We start from the raw sequence: 13,930 nt of genomic DNA, 5'->3' as shown, positions 1-13,930 counted from the left end.
CACAAATATATGGTTAGTATTTGTGGAACTTTTCAGAGGCATCTTGGAAAGTTAAACTTTGATCACGTGAGCTTCAAAAACAAAAAAAAGTGGAAGCACTGTAAAACAAAATAAACCGTTAATAGGACATTCTTTACTGTCTCTGAACAACACCTGGGTGCGTTGAGAATTGGTCATCTGAAGGTACACCTGGCACATTCTGAGACTGGTGGGTGCTGAAGGCATGGAAAATGGATAATATTATTGAAGTTGACAAGTTTCCAGTGAGTTTTGTGGCTGAGTTTTCTATTTCAGAACTGAATATCAGATACTAAATTAAGGCATATTTGGTAAGCTTCAAACAGAGTGACTTTCAGAGAGGTAACAGGGTAAATTTTAAATCCTTCCTTCCCTTTAAGTGTCCCTGGAGCCAGATTTAACCTTCTACCTCAGGGAACGGGGATTCTACTAGCTGAGGCACAGATGACCCGCAAGATAGAGAGACAGAGTGTTGCCTTTGGCATGGATGACTGCTTTAAAAGCACCACAATATTTAGTGGAAATAAACAATTTTATCTGAGCTTACCTCACATCATTCCCACCATGTGCAAATGACCCAAAACAGGCAGTGAGGATTTGCAGGAAGTGAAAGAGCAGATGGACTTGGGGCTTCTCCTCTTCCTCTTTGTCTTCATCCATGGCATTTTCTGGTGGTGGTAAGGGGTCACTCAGCTCACTGGCAAGCTTCAACTCCACCCCACCTTCTTCTGCCTCAATCTCTGCCTCAGCCACTGCATTGCAGTAACTGGAATAGCTGTCGTAGCGTAGCCGCTTCTTAGAGTAGGAGGCCATTTCACCCACGAGCTTCTCACTGTCTTCTGTCCCCACAAAATCAGAGGACTTGAAAGTCGGCTGGACAGGCAAACCGCAGATAGCAGCAGTGTAACACGTGTAGCTATTGTTGCGACGGAGAAGGCGGTAGGAATTCTCAGGTTGTGGCCGATCATCAGTAACCTTGTCCAAGTGTATTCTGTGCAACAGATCTTTGTACAGTCCAGAGTCTTTGTGCACGGTATGGTACACGTGACCATCACTCCTTGTGTGTCCTTCAAAATTAAATGCACCATTTGAAAATGGAGATTTCAGGCTGCCATTTGTGAGAGATGCAGCTCTACCTGCAGAAATAAAAAAAAATCAACAGAGTTCAGATTTTAATGTTGGAACTAGATCCTTCCAAACAAACCAACCAACCACACAAAAGTTAGTCATGCCATAAATGGTATCATCTTTTCCCAGCGATAAATATCCAAACCACACAAAGAAATCAACTTCTAGGGCTCACGACCATCCTCTTCAGACAACCCACAAAGGGCGATGAGTGAACAGCCTTGCTACTGAGACCCATAATAAAAAGTACAGAAAGGAAAACAAAACCAAAAAAAATCAGACAAGTAGCTAATCTTGATCTCCTCTTTTCATGAACTCCAACTGAACCAAAAATCAGCAACAACATCACATGGCAGGAATGACGTTAGGTAAACTCAAGAAGTGTCACTAAACCGTTTCCAGTGAATGGTACATTGTGCTTAAAAGCAGCCACCCATGACAAGAGCAACAATTTATTTTGTGGGTCAGCTGTGCCTCCAGAGACAAGTGGTCATGGGTTAAAGCCCACTCCACAGATGATTTGTGCAGATCATGGATATTGATGTAGTATAAAAGGAAGGGAGGGTTACCATGGTTCAAACTGCTGACCCAGCTTGGTTTGCAGACTCCGATTGGATTTAAAATACAGCTTCTAATCCTAAACTAGAACAATAAAGAAGAAACCTGCAGTGGCCTCCAAAATGTCATTGACGAATCCAGGAGAGGAGACAGCAATGAAAGGACACTATCTCATTCCCATTTAAGTTACATCACAGAAAAGTGTAAAAGGAAAGAGTTGGAAATAGAGAGACGGCTGTTCAAATGTCAAATTTCTGCTCCAAGCTGTTCAATCCAGAAGTTCTTTTAAGAAAAGAGGAAATTAGGTGGCTTATTGAGAAGCGGGAAAGTGCTACTGGAATCAAACTGGACCAGAATTAGACAGATAGGAAGAGTTAACAGAAGACTGGGGAATAAAAAGTGAATAAAAAGTGAATAACTGGTACAAAACAGCATCTATTATTGGTCTCTGAACTGCACCAAAAATAGAAAATCAACTAGAAAGCTTTAAACTTAACTGACTTAGCTGTCTTTCTTAGTCAGTGCATTCCTAGGAGTTGGGAGGTCATGTTGCGGCTAACATTGGGTTAGGCCACGTTTGGAATATGCATTCAATTCTGGTCTCCTTGCTATAGGAAGCATATTGTAAAACCTGAAATGGCTCAGAAAAGATTTACAAGGAAGTTGCCAGAGTTGGAGGGTTTGACCTATAGGGAGAGGCTGTATAGCCTGGGGCTATTTTCCTTGGAGGCTGAGGGGTGACATTATACAAGGTTTATAAAATCCGGAGGGACATGGATGTGGTAAATAGTCAAGGTCCACCCGCAGCCCAGAGTCAAAAGAACGAGAGAGCATAGGTTTAAGGTGAGAAGGGAAAGATTTAACCAAGGAACCCAAGGTGTAACTTTTTCATGCAGAGGGTGGCAAGTGTACGGAAAGAACTGCTGGAGGAAGTGGTGGAGGCTGATACATTTACAAGATTTAAAAGACATTTAGATAGGTATATAAATAGGAAGGGCTTAGAGGGAAATGGGCCAAATGCCAGTACGAGACTAGATTAATTTAGGATATCTGGTTGGCATGGACGAGTTGGACTGAAGAGTCTGATTCCATGCTTGTTCAGTTCTATAACTTTATTACCAATTCCACAGCATCAGTAGCAAAGTTGAGGGGTGTTAAAAAACGGCAGCATCTACACAGTCATCTTAAGATATGAAGGCATCAAATGAGTCGTACACTTTACAGAAGCCAAAAGCAGCAGCTGCTGCTACACGCTTCAGCTGAAAACTGATGGACAATCCAACAAACTCATGAAACCAGTGTTTTCAAACCAGAAGGAAAAGGGAAGTAAAATTAGTCACTGCCAGTCTGGCTGGTTCCACCTTCCCACGCAGTGGTTTCCTCCACAATTAGTTTGGCCAGTGAACAGTGAATGATGAAAACATTCATAAACAACAAAAACATATGTTGCATTGGCCCATAGTTTTAGTATGCTGTACTTGTACAATGATTTTAAAATACATCAAATCTCTTTGGTATTCCCAGTGAAGCAGTCAGGAAATACAGGAAGGATAACCCTTCAGAGATGGGCTGGAGTTCCTTTGTTTTAATACCCAAGACAACTCCAAATTGATAATATAAACAAAAATTTGTAGCTACTGGAAATCTGAAACAAAAACCAAAATGTTGGATAAGCTCAGCAGGTCTGGTAGCTCCTTTTGGAGAGAAAAGCAGAACTAACGTGAAAGGCATCTGGATGGGTATATGATTAGGAAGAGTTTGGAGGGATATGGGCCAGGTGCTGGCAGGTGGGACTAGATTGGGTTGGGATATTTGGTCAGCCTGGACGAGTTGGACCGAAGGGTCTGTTTCTGTCCTGTACATCTCTAACTATGACTATGACTCCAGTGGCATCTCAAAAGATGCTGCCACATCTGCTGAATTTCTCCAATGCGGTTTTGTTGAAGACTCTGAATTAGTTGTCTAAGTTCAATCCAGAGATCCACACAAGTAAATCGAATCTGCACAAGTATTAGTTTAACACAAGTTAAATTTTCACCTGCACAAAGCTTCAGACCTCCAAAAGTAATCAAAGTGCATGAAATGTTAAAAATGTTGTAAAAGAAAGGCATTTTTCCTGTCCGATACATCTCAGCTATGGGTGTATGAGGGAAACAAAGGGTGTGCAGAAATATCTGGTTAACAATGCTAAGCAATAGAGCAGTGAGATTGGGGGGGGAACGCGCATAAGAGAGACAGACATAAAAAAAGTCACAAAAAAAAACAACCAAAAAACAGAAGCAACACATTCAAACAAAATAGATAATTCAAATCTGCACTGAGGGGGAAAAAGTGCATTAAAATAAATGTCTTGACAGAGAGACTCAGGCGGCTGTAACCAGTTGGGAAAAAAGCAGCCCAAGAATGGCATGTGACTCACCATTTGATACTCCAGTTGATCCAGCAACATGGCTGTCTGGGATTCCTCCAGCATCCTCACAGATTTCACCAGTTAGAGGCAGCACAGACTCATCCCCATCCTTCACACCTGGCAGCTCTTTAAATACTGGTGTATCTTCATCTTGGCTTTTATCAAGACTTTCATCTGATATCCTACACAGCACACTTTGCTTCAGTTTATCTGCAAGATAAATGGGTCAGCTCTAACTTCAACCAGGGTTCAATTCCCAGTACCTACAGTTCTTAACATATTTAAATGGCAAGGACTTACTTTCTATTTTCCTCTTCATCCAAGGGCATACCAACAGCCACACAATGATTGCACACAGCAAGGCCCCACCGAGGGTGATCACTATTATTGCCCAGAATGGGAGTGTGTCCAACCCTAGCACTACAAGAAAAATAAACTCAATTATTTATTTAATGCAGGCTCAGCTCAGTAAAACCCATAGCACAGTTTGCAATCCAACTATAGGAATAAAAGAGTAGCCATAGAGCTGTCTAGCACGGAAACAGACACTTCGGTCTAACTCGTCCATGCCAACCAGATCTCCAACGTTAACCTAGTCCCATTTGCCAGCATTTAGCCCATATCCCCCTCGACCCTTCCTATTCATATATCCATCCAGGTGCCTTTTCAATGTTGTTATTGTACCAGCCTCCACCAACTCTTCTGGCAGGTCATTCCACAGAATGACTATTCTGCCATTCCATTAAAATGAGGGCTAGTCTGCATCACAACTCCAATTATTCACCTTGGATTTGGACCCCTTCACCCTCTTACTCAGTGTTACACAAAAAAACTAAATCAGCTTCAGTCTCAAAAGATTCTTCAGAACCCATAACCTTTTGCAGGCTAAGAGAATTTGTATTTACATTATTGAATTACAAAATTGTCAACACATTATACCAATTCCCAAGATGGGGTGAGAAACAGAATTGACTTTTCCTTCTTTATATTCTTTCATAGGTGTCAATGTCACTGACAAGTACTTGCTGCCATCCAGTACTGTCCGAGATGATGGCAAATTGCAGTCCATATTGAACACTAGTCATCAGGGAATATTCCTACCTCTGGCCTTATTATGGAGCAACGGTTATTGACGAAGCTCTAAAGATGCCCTAGTCTAGGATACCATTCTGAAGAACTCCTGCAGTGACTGAAAGTTAGATGACTGGCCTCCAGAAACCACAACCATCTTGTTTCGGTGTTAGATATAACTCTAAAACAAGGAAAATTTTTGTTGATTCCTTTCAACCTAAATTTTTGAGATTGATATAGTTATTGGCCAAATACTGACTGGATGTCAAAGGCCAGGAACTCTCACCTCAGAGTTCAACTCCTTTTCCATGTCTGAACTACTCTTGCACGACAGACATCTGCCAAGGGCCCTCCAAGCACTAAACTAGCATCAGCAAGTAGGTCATTGTGTCATTTTAAAATCAGTTGGCAATGATACATTCTGCCACTTTGTTAGTAACAGAGTAGACGGATGGAGCAGTACTTGGCTAAGTTGGATTCATCCTGTTTTCCATGTGATAAATTAGGGCAAATTTCTACATTAAATGTGTACAAATTAGGTGTTGTGATTGCATTGAAACAACTTGATTAGGGCAGACAGTCCTAAAGCACAAGTCTTCAGCCCTCAAAGCTTTCACTGCGTCCAGAGCCTTCAGCCCTTCCTTGGTATCACATGAAGCAAACCGAATTGGTGAATAGTGTCTGCAATGCTGGTGATCACAGGAGGAGAAAAAGATGGATTATCCATGGAGCAATTCTGGCCGAGGATGGCTAAAGTTGCTTTAGCCTCACCTTTTGCATGGATATGCTGTGTTTCCCCAACAGTGGATGGGATTTTTGCAGAGCCTTCTATTCTGGCTAGTTGCTCTGATTTGTTTGCTATTAGAACACTTGGCTCGGTCCATCATGTATGCTGCTTGGCATCCAAGTCATCTTAGGTTGCTTCTTCGTTGGGAACGACCTCATTAAGAATGCTCGACACACCTGCCAGCACTCTTTGCTGAGCCAAGGTGGATTCGTTTGCTTTGAGTGATTGAGTGAAGGCTGTGCCAGGTCACAAACTGTGATCAAATACAATTCTGCTGCAGTGAGTGGTCTTGGTATTATATTGTCCCCCTTCAAGCTGAGAGGGAAAGAGCTTGCAATTTTGGACTTTAGGAACAAGCCATCTAGCTCACCTTCTATATTGCAGTATTCACATGCTACGAGTCAACTATTTGTATCAATGAATCTCTTATCAATTATTCTACACCTGAACCAGATATGGCAAGGAAAAGACATGTTGTTGATACTTTAATGTCTTCTGGGCAACTAGGTAACAAATGTTGCCTTAGCCAGGCGCACGCACGCACACACGGAAATTTACCTCAGGTCAGTCAATCACCAAATCATTGACTCCACAACCAGAAGACTTATGACCACCAGTATTTAAACTTACTATTTTTAAGTCTCACTTCAGATGTCTGAAAAGTTTGAGTATGACCTCTGGTCCACTTACACACTAGGTATCAGGAGCGAAGGCTTCCAACTATCACATCAGGATGGACATCAGTTCAGAATTGATAAGTGAAAGGACAGTGTTTGACCGACTTAAATCAGTTTATGCATTTACATTAGCAGTATTACATTTGGGAAGAATTCATGGCTCAGAAGTTTATACAAGTCGTTTCTGCTCTGGGAAATTTCCTGATGCAAAATTTCAAAGCTCAACAATTACAAAGTATATTGTGATAAACTGGTAACTAACATTCCTATTTTGGTGGATAGATAGATAACAGAGGCTAAGAAGGTCTGCTTAAATTTGCATTATTCTAGTTATAATTAAAAAGTTACAGCATTGCTTCCAAACATTAAACTCATTACTTCAGATAGATCCAAGGTCATTAATTTATAGTGTTTCTCTGTTGAGAAGTGTTGCTTAGCTACATAGCTATCCTGGAATTAGAATGCGGACTGCATCCAGAAAGTAGTGAGACCTAACTTTGGTTCCTATTTTTAATAGCCAGTTATTACAAACACAACAGGATTGAGGAGGATAAAACCATCTGTTGACTTAACCAGAGAGGTCACCTTTGATTCACTTGTTCCTAGTTACTGTTTCCACTCGTTAACCAATTATCAAATGTAGATGGGAAGAAAATAAATTTTGCTGTCAGTGCAAAATGGATAATGCTGAATTGTTAGAATCAGAAAGTGGAGCAGGGTAAAATGTATGTCCTGATAGCTATTGCAAAAGACCAAATTTCATCCCCAATAGGCCTAAACCACCATCCAAGAGATACTTACATGGAGCGCCTGTGAACAAAATTGAGAAGGCATTGATCCCTACAGTAGCAGCATAAAACAGCGGGAGTGCACGCAGGCCATTCGGCACTGGATCATCCTACAGAAATTGCAACATAATTTGTTATTAGAAAATCAGAGACAGAGAAGGCGAATAATATGGTGCTGTAATTTGCAACATTAATCTCTTCTTAAAACAAAAAACCATTTACCTTTTTCAAGATGAAGAATCGAATTAAGACGAAGAGTAGGCCAGACATGGCCCCAGAGAGAAGTGGGGAAATGAACCAGGAGGCAACTGCAAAGACAAATTCCACATAGCAAAGAAAGGAAAAAACAAAAATCACTTGAAACAGCACAATTCACCCAAAGAACATAATTGGAAAACACCACATCAGGCTGCCATTTGAATTTAATCCAGATTTGATAGGTGACAAAATGACAAAAGTTCCACTAGGTGGCCATTTAAATGTCAGCAGGACAGCTGTCCCAAAGGTGATTTTTCATTGATTTGAAAAGATGCAAGTAGACAGGTTGTCTCCAAAGAAAGGCTTATCATTGGAATCAAATTTAAATAGCTTAACCTGGAGCAGAGGGTGGCCCCTCTACTTTTGGACATGGCTTTGATAGGGCTTAGAGTACATTCAGGATCTCAATGCATCTGTACCAGTAAACCATACAATATTCTTGCTTAAATGAAATGAATAGTACAAAAGGAAATCCATATCTGGTACACTGTAGCGTTCAGCAAATGTAATAAGTGACAATTGGATGCGTGCACTACATATTTCAAATGTTCTCCTGATCATCCTCCCTTGTTCAAAATCTTCAGTCTTATCCTATTCCAAATCCAACCTGGCTTATCAGAGACCACTGGTCTCACTGCCCTAGAGTTGCTATTGCCTCCCAAAGCCTTCATACTCCATGCCATTCATTATTACCTCCAACCACAAATCCCAACACTGATCATCCTATGTACACATCTTTTTCCAACCTACCCACGAACAGATATGCCTTGCAGCTATCCAAAACTAAAAGCTGGCGTTTCTTGTCCAAAGCATTGCTGCTCCCTTTTTCTTGAAGGTGCCCTTAAAATTGGAACATTGGCAATCCTGAAGGAAAAGTACTCATGAAACATATTTCTAAGAAAGAAAAAATCTTCAGCAAACTCCAAAATTAAAAAAAAGTTAAAAATCTGTGTAGCAAAATGGGCGGCACGGTGGCTAGCACTGCTGCCTCACAGCGCCAGAGACCCGGGTTCAATTCCCGCCTCAGGCGACTAACTGTGTGGAGTTTGCACATTCTCCCCGTGTCTGCGTGGGTTTCCTCCGGGTGCTCCGGTTTCCTCCCACAGTCCAAAGATGTGCAGGTCAGGTGAATTGGCCACGCTAAAATTGCCCGTAGTGTTAAATGTAGGGGAAGGGGTATGGGTGGGTGCGCTTCGGCGGGTCGGTGTGGACTTGTTGGGCCGAAGGGCCTGTTTCCACACTAAGTAATCTAATCTAAAAAAAATGGGAGACAAAATGTTAAAATGGAATAACAGAATAAAAAGTTCTTTTACCCTCCCAAATACTGCAGAGATGTAAAACTTTGAAAAAAATTTATGGAATGCACTGCATGGGAAGTTCAATTGAAGAGATCAAGGGGGCATTGGATGCTTATTTAGATTGAAATGGTGTGCAGAGATATAGAGTAAACTGGGGGTGAGGGTGAAGGGGAGGGTGAGGAGGAGGAAGAGAAAAGAAGTCTCCTTCACCATAATAATGGAATTTAGTGGTACCAGGAGTTATCACTTGTAAAAAAACTTTATCAAAATAGGTCATAAATTCAAGTAACTCAGGCATAAATTTGGTTCGGTAGAGAGTATGGATGCATCCAAGTGGGAGCTGTGAAATAATAGCATTAGGGTTTATTCTAGGCCATTATTGTAATTGCTTCTCCTACGGGGGTTTACACACCTCTCAGCTAAAGTATAAATATTCTCTGCTGTTTCTAACCAGCTAATGAAGTGCCTTCAGAGACTCAAGGAGTACTACTTACTACCATATTGGAGAAAAACCTTAAAAAAAATGTAGTAGATATAACAACCTCTAGGGAGCTAAGAGGATTACTTCCAATTCCAGCACAGATCAATTGATTATGTGTTAGTACACATGGACTTCTTGATGCCTATACAGCTAACCCTCATCAGCTGACACCTGATAAAAGACAATGTCCATTGACACAGGACCTCAAAATAAAAATCCCCATATATCCGTTTGGATCCTAGGGACTCTACACACTGGCAACAGCTCCATCTATCAATGGCACACTTCCTGGTTAAGTGCAAACATGAAATCATTTCCTTTAACTGACCAGAGCAAAGTAGTCTCAGGCTTCAACCTTCTACAGAAAACAGACATTAGAAGCACTATAGATCAGCGATAGATAGGACTTTTATTTCACATGGTGCATAAAGAATAGCTCAAAGTAACTCCAGCCATTCAGGTCTGACCACTACCCACATTCTGAATGACTGTCTGGGAAAACAAAAAGATAGCTCACAGCATCAGACTTATCTATATTGCATCAGTTGAAGCTGCTGAATCAATTGTTAACTTTGACATCAAAGCTATAACCTCTTGTCCAGGCATGTGAAAAATAACGAGCTAGAAATGAATAGAAAAATGTTTGGTGGAGATGGAGTGAGTCATGATGAGACTTTTATGGAACATTAGCACGTACATTGACCTTCCGGGTCAAAAAGGCCAGTTTCAGTACATTTCTGGAGCTCTGATGTTCTACAATTAATAGGTACAAAAGGTTTTGCACACTTTGCCAATATTACAGTCTACTGATGAGCATAAAAATGAAGTCAGAGCATTGTAAATGTAAAGTGTAACCAATGAAGTGCATCAGTAGAAAATACTAACATAATAAAGCTAGTGGTGATTTGTAATTATTAAAATCATTGCTCTCATTCACGCAAAAACAGAAAAAAGGTCACTTACCAATTTTGATGAGTTGAATCCATCGAACACTATGAGCACCAAATGAAACTAGTGAGAAACCAATAGTAGCTCCAACTATACAGTGAGTGCCTGATATTGGAAGCTTTAAAAATGAAGCAATCAGCTGCCAGATAGCAGAACCTAAATAAAAACAAAAAACATTTACAAATTCAAGGAACTAACAAAGTTCTCCTGGTTAATACTGATCCCTCAACCAACAACCCACGAGGAGATTATCTGGTGATTATCACATTGGTTGGTTAGATTTTATTATGCTTAAATTGGTCACTTGTTTCCTCCACTGCAACAGGGACTACACTGCCAAAAAAAACTATATTAACTGTAAACATGCTTGTGAGCTTTCTTTCTCAACTTTCAGGACCATATAAATACAACTTTTTTTTTATATTTCCCCAACATGAAAGATTGGTAATACTTCAGCTACTTATCTGAACCCACAGTTTGGAATTTGGTTTCTAGACCCAGAAAAGCTGGTTTACATGACATGGCTCACTTGTACAGGAACTGTCCTTGCCAGCAGAGACCTCATTTTTTATCTGGGTATATGTGGTCTTCTTTCAACAGAAGAATTGAACTCCCTCAAGTCACTTACATTGACTAGAGTTGACAGGTGCTGGCACACCAGATAAGTGACAATTGTTTTTTTTTAAAAATGTTTTTTCTCAAGGAGACAGTGAAACAAACAAACAACAGACTAAGTTATTAAGCAGGCAGTCACTAGGCCATTTACATTTCTACCAGAACATTGTTTAAATACTTGTAGCTGACTTTCCCAATGTCTGAGAATACAAGTACCCTGCAAATTTCTCTCCTCCTACACCAGAACAGACACAAGTTACACTGTCAAAATCTCATCCCAGTTGAAATCAGGAACATGAGAGCAGTGAGCACTTAGGCAAATTAGAACTGTTACTCAGCAACTAGAAAACAAAAAGCTTTGTAAATAGAACCAAAAAATTTACAGGCTGTGTGTGTGTGCCCAAAAATTCTATCTGGGTTAGGAGAATAAAATACCACGTTAGTGCGTTAGTGGCAACGGGGGGGGAGGGGGGGGGAGAAACAAGAACACTAATTGCTCATGTTTGAAATACACAGGTGGGGAAAATGATTGGAACTTTGTTACCATACCCCTAACAGTAAAATAGGGTCAAAATCCTGTAATTGAGAATCGTACCAAAAACCAGCTGTCTCACATGTAATGATGGGGAGGAGCAGAGGTTGGACCTGGGTAGACAGAGTTAAAAAAGTCACAACACCAGGTTATACTCCAACAGGTTTATTTGGAAACACTAGCTTGCAGAGCACTGCTCCATCATCAGGTGGTGATGAAGCACTAACCTGAAGGGGCAGTGCTCCAAAAGCTAATGCTTCCAAATAAACCTGTTGGGACTATAACCTGATGTTGTGTGATTTCTTTTAAACCTTTGGTCACATGTAAATGAGCAACCCTAATGTTAGCACCAATAAAAAGATACCTACCCATTACAAGTCAGCATTCAAACATGCGGTGTCAATTCATACCTTCAAATGGAGTCAAAATGGTGCCCTATATTGGAAAATTTCTAAGTGATATTTTTTGTTTAAAATTCTCTAATCTGTTCATGCACAGACTCAGTTTGTGCCCTTTACACTTAGTAAAACTGAAGAAACTCAGCTTTTAAAAAAAATGCTTTCCAGCAGCAAATCAAACTGTACAACAGCGATGAAATTAAAATAACTAACTACCATATGCATTAATAAAGGGGCAAGACACCTTGCTAACTAAAGTCAAATTGTAAATTCATGCAGTGTGGATTCAATAAAAGTGGACTTCAGAACCTCTCGTGAAACAGCTACCCTGCGGTTAGTGACCGGATGAAGAGCACAGATTCAGAGTGAGATAGCTTAACAGTGAATCAACGCAGCTTGGTCAAACATTCACCCAGGTCAGTGTGACCATATTGGAGACCTGATCCTCATGGATGTTGTCCACAAAACCAAATCATTGCCACACACACACACACACCAATTGTTCTAAATGTAGCACAGGTGTCATCAGCAGTAAACTAGAGAGATTGTGGATGTATTGATGGCTATATTTCCAAAAATCGCTAGATTCCAGAGATGTACCAGAGGATTGGAATTCAATGTGTCACCCTGTGCAAAAACACTTAACTATTAGTTAATTATAGGACAATTAGTCTAACATTTATAATTGGAAAAGTATTGAAATCAATTAAGGAAGTACTAGCAGAACATTTATAAAGTCACAATATAAATCCAGCAGAGTCAATAGGACTTCATTAAAGAGAAATCATGTCTGACTAATTTAGAGCTTCTGAAAGTAGTCTCAATGAGAGAGGATCGAGGGAAACCATGTGTTGTATTTGGACTTTTCGGTGTCCGGCAAAAAGTCAAAGGAGTCCATGGAGTTGGAGGCAGTTGGCATGGATAGAGAATTGGCTCCTGGGCAGGAAACAGCAAAAAGGGGATAAGGGGTTCTTTTTCAGGTTGGCAAAAAATGACCAATGGGGTTCCACAGGGATCAGTGCTGGGACTGCAATGGTTTACAATAATGTATTAAATGACTTAGAGGAAGGAAGTGAATGCACTTGAGATGAAAATAGGTGGAAAGGCCTACTGCAAGGGGGATACAAACTGTTTACAAAAATATTGATGCACTAAGTGGACAAAAATGGAGTATCATGTGAGAAAATACAAAGTTGTTCATTTTGGAAGGGAGAAAATAAAGTATTATTTAAATGGAGAAAAACTGCAGAAACCTGTAATACAAAAAAAGGGACTTGTTCATGAAACACAGAAAGCTAGCACACAGGCGCAGTAGATAATCAGGAACACAAATGGAATTTTGTCCCTTATTTCAAGGGGGTTGGAGTACAAGCGTAGGGAAGTCTAACTACAACTGTACAAGATGCTGGTGAAACTATATCTGGAGTGAGGAGAACAGTTCAGGTCCTCTTAAAGGTACAACACTATTTCCTTGGAAGCAGTTCAGAGAAGCTGCATTAGGATGGCAACCAATATGGAGGGATTGTATCAAGAGCAAAATGTTAAACAGGTCAGGAATCTACTCACTGGAATTGAGAATGAGAGGTGATCTCATTGAAACATAAAAGGATTCTTAAGGAGCTTGATAGGGTAAATGCTGAGAGGATGGCTTCCTTCATGGGACAGTCTAGGACTAGAGGGCGTAATCTTGGAATTAAAGGCTACCAATTTAAGATGGTGGTGATAAGAAATTTCTTCTGAGGGTTGAACGCCCTTCAAATTCCTTTTAATAGAAAGCTGTGGGGCAGGGACCTTGTGTATACTTAAAGCGGAGAGAGAATCTGGATCAGTAGTGGAATAAGGACTATGGGGAAAGAGCAGAAAAGTGGTTTGAGGAATGTTGGATCAGCTGTGATCCTATTGAACAGTGAAGCAGGTTCAAGAGGCCTGCTCCTATTCTCATATTTCTGGTGGTATATCTAGC

General features: G+C 40.5%; 1 protein-coding gene across 8 annotated transcripts in view; it reads right to left on the bottom strand.

Moving 5' to 3' along the window:
* Positions 1 to 13,930, bottom strand: part of slc20a2 (solute carrier family 20 member 2) — a 156,004-nt gene that overhangs the window by 19,467 nt on the left and 122,607 nt on the right. For all 8 annotated transcript variants that reach the window (XM_072589281.1, XM_072589296.1, XM_072589311.1 and 5 more), the window contains 6 exons: positions 10,438 to 10,578; positions 7,660 to 7,745; positions 7,451 to 7,547; positions 4,415 to 4,534; positions 4,124 to 4,324; positions 566 to 1,154 (listed from right to left, as the gene is read on the bottom strand). In XM_072589281.1, the coding sequence (XP_072445382.1) occupies positions 566 to 1,154; positions 4,124 to 4,324; positions 4,415 to 4,534; positions 7,451 to 7,547; positions 7,660 to 7,745; positions 10,438 to 10,578 (1,234 nt within the window). The remainder of the gene's footprint in view (positions 1 to 565; positions 1,155 to 4,123; positions 4,325 to 4,414; positions 4,535 to 7,450; positions 7,548 to 7,659; positions 7,746 to 10,437; positions 10,579 to 13,930) is intronic.

This window comes from Chiloscyllium punctatum, chromosome 2 (genome assembly GCF_047496795.1).
Source record: "Chiloscyllium punctatum isolate Juve2018m chromosome 2, sChiPun1.3, whole genome shotgun sequence".
NCBI classification, from domain to species: domain Eukaryota; kingdom Metazoa; phylum Chordata; class Chondrichthyes; order Orectolobiformes; family Hemiscylliidae; genus Chiloscyllium; species Chiloscyllium punctatum.
This window is presented reverse-complemented; position numbering and strand designations above follow the sequence as displayed.